Source organism: Lonchura striata, chromosome 5 (assembly GCF_050655825.1).
Source record: "Lonchura striata isolate lonStrDom1 chromosome 5, ASM5065582v1, whole genome shotgun sequence".
Classification (NCBI taxonomy): domain Eukaryota; kingdom Metazoa; phylum Chordata; class Aves; order Passeriformes; family Estrildidae; genus Lonchura; species Lonchura striata.
In genome coordinates, this window is record NC_140707.1 from 7,973,782 (window position 1) to 7,980,484 (window position 6,703).

A 6,703-nucleotide genomic window follows, 5' to 3' on the forward strand; every position below is an offset into this window, starting at 1 on the left:
CACTCCAAACTGGGATCCCAATTCTCCCAATCTACTCCCAACCCCATCTAACCCTGGCAGATGTGGAATTGAGTGAGTTTTGTGTGAGATTTAGTTTTTTTGAGGGGGAACATGCAATTTGAGGTGAGATTGTGCCTTTATAGGTTAAAATTCAGTTCTTTTCAGTGGGATTGTGTGGTTTTGTGGTGACAGTTCCATCCCTCTTGGCTTTTGAAATGCAAAGAGATGGAGAACACTGCCCAAAATCATCCCAGAACCCACAAATCCTCCAGAAGTTGAGTTCATGGTGTCCAGGGAGGGTGCAGCTGCCAGCGGCAGGAACAAATGAGACAGGGCTTGGTTTCACAAAACTCCAGAATCCATTTCTTACCCTCGAAAGACAGGGCAAAGGCAGGGCCGTGGGGTTTGTATAGGGTATTCCCAGGGGGGGAGTTAGGGTTTGGGTCAAGGGAGGAATTATTGGCAACACAAGAAGGGTGAGATCAAACTCCTGCCTCTCAGCAACAGGGGCACTCTACACAGAATGTGTCCCCAAATCCTAAATTCCCCCTCAAACTCCTGTGAAATGGTAGCACTTCGGATATTTTTGATCAATTTCTTTAATTTAACCCTGTTTTGGCTGTGTTTAAAGAATAAAGATGAATCAGAGGAAAATTAGGGCCAAACCAAAAGGATAACCAGTCAGGTGTGTTCCCAACATTGATCACAGGGAATGTGGGTCACCAGACCTGTGCCCAATGTGGGTCCTGCAGTGGGGGATGGAGCTGGAGCAGAGCACGAAGCTCTTCCTGCAGGCGGGACACTCTTGGGGCTTCCCTTACTGGTGCCTCTGTTGGTGTCTGGTCAAGTGAGAGCTCTGGGTGAAGCTCTTCCCACACTGGGGACACCCGTAGGGCCTCTCCCCAGTGTGGATGCGCCGGTGCCTGACAAGGGAGGAGTTGTGCTTGAAGCCCTTCCCACAGTCAGGGCAGCGGAAGGGCCTCTCATCTGTATGAGCTCGATAGTGCAAGAGGAGATAGGAGTGAGTCTGAAACCCCTTCCCACACTTGGAACACTCGTAGGGTCGCTCCCCAGTGTGGATCTTCTGGTGGACAATCAGGGCACCACACTGCCTGAAGCTCTTCCCACACTCCCTACACTCATAGGGCCTTTCCCCAGTGTGGATCCTCTTGTGGCTGCTCAGGTGGGAGATCCGCCTGAAGCTCTTCCCACATTCCCTACACTCATAGGGCTTCTCCCCAGTGTGGATCCTCTTGTGCTGGATCACGTTGGAATTTGACAAAAAGCTCTTCCCACATTCCTCACACTCATAGGGCCTCTCCCCAGTGTGGATCCTCTTGTGCTGGATCACGTTGGAATTTGACAAAAAGCTCCTCCCACATTCCCTACACTCATAGGGCTTCTCCCCAGTGTGGATCCTCTGGTGCTGGATCAGGTTGGAGTTTGACCTGAAGCTCTTCCCACACTCTGAGCACTTATGGGGCTTCTCCTCATCATGAAGCTGCTCAGGGACCACCAGCCCTGAGCTCTGGCTGAAGCTCTGTCCACCTTCCTGGACCAGAGTGCATCTTTCCTCCTCAGATCCCCTCGATCTGCGTTTGCAGCCCCTCCTGGTGCAGCTCCCATTGGGTTCCTGCACCATGGAGCCACTCAAAACAGCCTCTTCCACAAGGTTCTGCCAGGGGGATTTGTCCTCGCTGCTCTCCACCCTCAGCACCTCATCTGCGGGAGGAAGGACAAGGAGAGGATGGGATTTGCCTCTGTGCCAGAGGGAAGGGCAGGGAGATCCCCCCAGTGCGTCCCCGGCAGGAGGGCACCGGCAGCGGGGCTGTCCTGCAGCTGGGGGCCAGGCTGGGCTGGGAGATGGAGCAGGAGAGAGGGGGAAGGGGGCACTGACTTCCTCCTCACCCGCCTCGGTGTCCCAGGGCTCCTTCCTCTTCCTCGCAGCCTCCTTCTCCATTTCGTGAAGGTTTTGGGATGGGAAATCCTGTTTTGGGAGGAAAACAAGGGATGAGCACAGTGAGTTTTGTACTGTTTCAAAGCAAAACAGGGAGAGAGTCTAAGCCAGAATCACAATTGAGTAAGAAAATTAAGATCAAGGCAATGATAGAGAAACACTGCCTTAACCTGACAGAGTCAGGATATAACCTGACACCCCGTTGGTCAGGGTGGTGGTAGCTGTCTGATGAAATGGTGGCTGCAGTCCGGCTGGAGCGATGAACGTGATTTTGTCAAAGCAGTGATCCTGTAGAAGGGTCTAGTCTTCCTCTGCAGGTCCAGTGGTGCTTATGGAGCTCTTGTCCTCTGGGAATCCAGTAGGCAAGGTCGTCGTGGTGTTGCAAATGGTGAGATTATATCCAGGCAGGAATTCTTGGTTCCTCCCCCTGGGCGGAGCATCCCACAATGGGATGATGTAATTTTATCAGTGCTGCAGTGACACTCAATGGCCCATTAAGAGAAGATGGCCCCTGGAGGGCGTTATCAGGGCTGAGCCATGGAAGAGATAAAGAACACTGCCCCACCTGTTGATAACAGTTTATGGAGATGGGGACTGAAAACACTTTTGGTTACTTCTGACACTGCAACCTGAAACAGTGAGGCAATCCTGCTCGGGGTGGGGGGTGAACACCACCCCCCTTACCCAAACTGGCTCAGGTGTAAAACCCCCACCCTGGGAAGGCCACGCACACAGGGGACAATGTCACACTTGCCCTGTCCCAGGGGAGATCTCTGTCCCTGTCACTCCCTTGCTCTCTTTTTCTTTCCATCTCTCTCTACCTCACATTTACTGGTCAATAAAATCCACTTTGGATTTGGTCTTGTTAGCACCTTAATTGGGGCAGAGGCATCTCTCTAACAATTTCATTATCCAGATTGCAACAGTATTTTGGCACAGTGAGTTCAGGGCACTGTTGTCTGACCCCAGGTGCCTTTGACAACAGCATGGTTCTCTCCTCTGAGGAGCTTGTGGCTCTTTCTGGTGGAACTTTTGGAAACTTGGATGCAGCTTCCTCTGAGTGACTTTAGGGAGAACTTATGAGGAAAATAGCTCTTGTGGGTGGCCAGTTTAAAGAAAATATTTTGTCGTCCTTCTTTGAAAAGTCTGTTAAAATCACTGGAGGAAAGGGACCAAACGATACCAGCAAGACTGACAAGGATCATTCACCACCCGGTGAGGAACACAAGGCTACTTAAATCCTACAAGAAGCCCAGCTCAAGTAGCTAAATTCCCAAATAACTCCTGAATTCATGGGCTTTGGGGGAAGAAGCATTATTTTCTTGGTCCCTGTCACCTTTGTGTTAGTTACACAGACCTTTCCCTTCCTTTTAATAATCTGTATTGGGCCAAATTTCCGTGTTTGTTTTTTTTTTTGGAACCTGCCAGCATCTGAGCTGGAGCAGTGCTTGAACTGATGAAATTTGGAATTGCTAGAGAATTGCTTCTGTTGTTGGTCTATTAATGTTTGGGATTTGTTTGTGTTTCCATCAGAAGTGACTTGTGGGAAGAGCAAATCTTCCTCAAGGCATTTTATGGAGGGTTAAATTTGATTTCTGCTGAGTTTGTTTTGTCCAGTGCCCAGGGGATGCTCAAGGGGTCTCTAGTTTTGGTTTGGACCTAATTTTCTTCTGATTTGTCTTTATCACTTAAAAACACCTGAAAAATTACTAAAAAGAGTATTGATCAGAGATGTCAGAAGTCCCACCATTTTAGAGGTATTTGAGGTGGAATTTACTGTTTGGGAACATATTCTGGAGGATTTGTGGGTTCTTGGGGGATATCTGGTAGTATTCTCCATATCTTTGCACTCCAAAATCCAAGGTGGATTTATCTGTCACCTCAAAATTACTCAATCCCACTCAAAACCCCTCAATCTTACCCCAAAATGACTCAATCCCATCTCAAAATGGCTGGTTCCCAACTCACTCCCATGCCAAAAATACTGAATTCCTCAGCCTCCAGGATGAGATGGGGTTGGAAGGAGATCGGGAGAAGTGAGATCCAAATTTGAGGGTGTGGGATCAGGATTGTGTGGGGACGGGTGGGTGCGATTTATTTTGATAATAAATAAAACTTTCAGAATTACTGATTTTCTGTCAGTTCTGGTTTGCTTTTCAGAGTGCTGCCTTCTCAGCTGATTTTGTGACCTCCTGCCCCTGACTGAAAAGCAAGATGTGTTCTATTTCCCATCTGTATGGCAGTTGTCCTGTGTTAAGTGGGCAGTTTTTCCTTATCTCTTCCACAATCAATCCTCCCTCAGGGGAGACATCTGCTGATAATGGGCTATTGAATGTCACAGCATGACTGATAAGAACTGTAACATCCCATTGTGAGACGCTCCACCCAGAGGGAGGAGCCAAGCATTCCTACCTGCATCTAGTCTTGAGATTCTGGCCCACCAACACAGCTTTCTCTGTGCTGGATTTCTCAGAGGAACAGCTTCCTCTTCAGAAGAGGACTCCCATTCCTACAGGATCACTTCTCCAACAGAACCACACCTGACACTCCTGGAAGACTGCAGCCACAATTCCAATTGGACTGTGGCTGACACCTGTCCAACAGGGTGTCAGGTTGTATTCTGACTCTGTCAGTGTTGTTTTAGTTCACTGCATTGTTTATTTTATCTTTTTATTTTCTTCCCTAATAAAAAACTGTTATTCCTGCTTCCATATTTTTACCTGAGAGCCCCCTTTATTTCAAATTTATAACAATTCAGAAAGAGTCTACATTTTTAAATTTCAGGGGAGACTCCTGCCTTCCTTAGAAGACACCTGTCTTTCCAAACGAAAACATCTCCTTTCTCTCCTGCTTTCCTTCACCTGCTCTGTTTCTCTCTCAGTGCCTCCTTTGACCCAGGGCAGCTCCCACCAAAGACCCTGCCCTGATTTAATTCCCAATCCATGAGCTACAACAACCATGGGTGAAGTTAGGAAGGCTGTCAGTGAAATGTCCCTGTGGGATCTTGCTCCACTTGGCTTTTGGCCCCTTCTTAAGAGCTTTGCCTTCAAGGGCAGGAACATCTTTTTCTGGCTGGGAACTGGACCCTGAGAGCATGTGCCATGGATCCCAGAGGGGCATTCCTGAGGCTCCCAGGTGCTGCTCCTGCCGTGCCTCCCAAGGAGCTGTGCAGGGCAGGGGACAAGGTGCAGCAGCTGTGTTGGTGCTGCAGTGCCACAACAGCCCCTGGTTCCAGGAGTTTCTGCACTGCCATCAGCAGTTTCTGGGTTCCATGATGCCCTGCTGTGTCCCCATGGATATTTGGTGTCATGAAGTTCTTCAGTGTCACAATGGCCACCTCGCTCCATGAGCTTCTGCAGTGTCCAAATGGCCTCCTTGGATGGGCAGTGTCACCATGGACCATTGGCTCCATGCAGCCCCGCTGGGTCACCATGGACTCCTTGGTTCCATGAGGTTCTGGGGGTGTCTCCATGGTCTCCTTGGATCCACAGTGTCACAATGGGCCACTGGATCCACGTGGCCCTGCTGTGTCACCGTGGCCCCTTGGTTCCATGGGACCCCAGGGTCACAATTGACTCCTTGCTTCCATGTCACTCCCTCAGTGCCAAAATGGCCCCTTTGTTCCATGGGGGACACAAAAGGTTTATAGAAACATTGAGAAAATCCTGCTTAACACAGCTGGGAATATCTGCCTGCATTCTAGAAAGAGGTTAAAGGAGAGGATGGCAGCAGCAGCTTCCATCTGCAACAGAGATCCAGGGAAAGGACAGGGACAGAGAATTCAGCTGGGAGACTCAGAGAATTCTGCTTCCAGAAATAATTTCTGGCCACACTATCCCTTGTAGAAATGTGACACAATTCCAGGCAGCCTGTACTGAGCAGGTGGCTCCTGAGTGGGGTTTTGCGGTGGTGTGTCTTTAATTTGATTTTTGTTCAATATCTGTTTCCCCCCCCCGCCCCCATCCCTAATCTCCACCTCTCCCCAGTTGTCAGTCTTCCCTAGCTCTCCCCTAACCCCCTCATCTCCAAGTTGTCAATCCTCCCTTTCCCTGCCCCTTTCCCTGGAACCTTCCCTGTTATTCATCCTAGCCCCCTCCTCTGCTTCCAGAGCATTCCCTGTCTGTTTAGTGAGACTCAAAACCCTATTGCTTATATTGTGTTATTTCACTTCCCTGCTCCCCCTGATAGGTTTGTGATATGTTAGTTCTGCCCTAAACTCCTCCCCTGCTGTTCCCTCATTGGTTGCTGTTCCTACACCCATCTCCCTGAATTCTTGTATAAAAGCTCTGCTCCCGCTCCCGAGGGGGTCTTGGGGCTCACTGAATAAAACCATCCTGTTCACCCCCAAGTCCCGTGTTGCCTCCGTCTGTTCCCGCACCACCGGCTGGGACTGCAGAGCTTCACCGAGGGAGCAGCCGCCCGTTCTCTTCCCTCTCACCGCCCAGCCCGGCACTGCTCGGGGAATCACGGCGAGGGGAGCGCATTGCCGCACTACAACAGGGTTTGTTGTTCAGGAAACCTGCTCAGGCTTTTCCATTCTTTCCTTCCCAACAGGAAAACTTCTCCTGGGCCTGTGTGCAGGCAGAGCCCTGAGGAGAGCAGGTGGGACACGGTGAAATGGGCTGGGACATGGAGCTGCAGAGCTCAGGGACAAGGTTCTGCTGCAGGGCACAGGGATGTCAGTGCCAGGTGGGCGATGTCAGACATGGTGAGGCTGGGGGTGAGGAGCAGCTTGTCCAAACAGGG

General features: G+C 50.2%; 1 protein-coding gene across 1 annotated transcript; it reads right to left on the minus strand.

The window, feature by feature from the left end:
- Positions 1 to 679: 679 nt before the first annotated feature.
- On the minus strand, positions 680 to 6,441 carry LOC146767216 (uncharacterized). The gene is made up of 2 exons (XM_085582352.1): positions 6,396 to 6,441; positions 680 to 1,722 (listed from the first exon to the last, which is right to left on the minus strand). The coding sequence occupies exons 1-2, from the start codon at positions 6,439 to 6,441 to the stop codon at positions 818 to 820; spliced, it is 951 nt and encodes a 316-aa protein (XP_085438478.1). The 3' UTR covers positions 680 to 817.
- Positions 6,442 to 6,703: the final 262 nt, after the last annotated feature.

Excerpts from the sequence above, each read along its gene's own strand:
- LOC146767216 (XM_085582352.1), bottom strand. The coding sequence starts at position 6,441 with ATGCGCTCCCCTCGCCGTGATTCCCCGAGCAGTGCCGGGCTGGGCG. Across the intron at positions 1,723-6,395 it reads GAGCAGTGCCGGGCTGGGCG|ATGAGGTGCTGAGGGTGGAG; the intron begins GTGAGAGGGAAG and ends TTCCTCCCGCAG.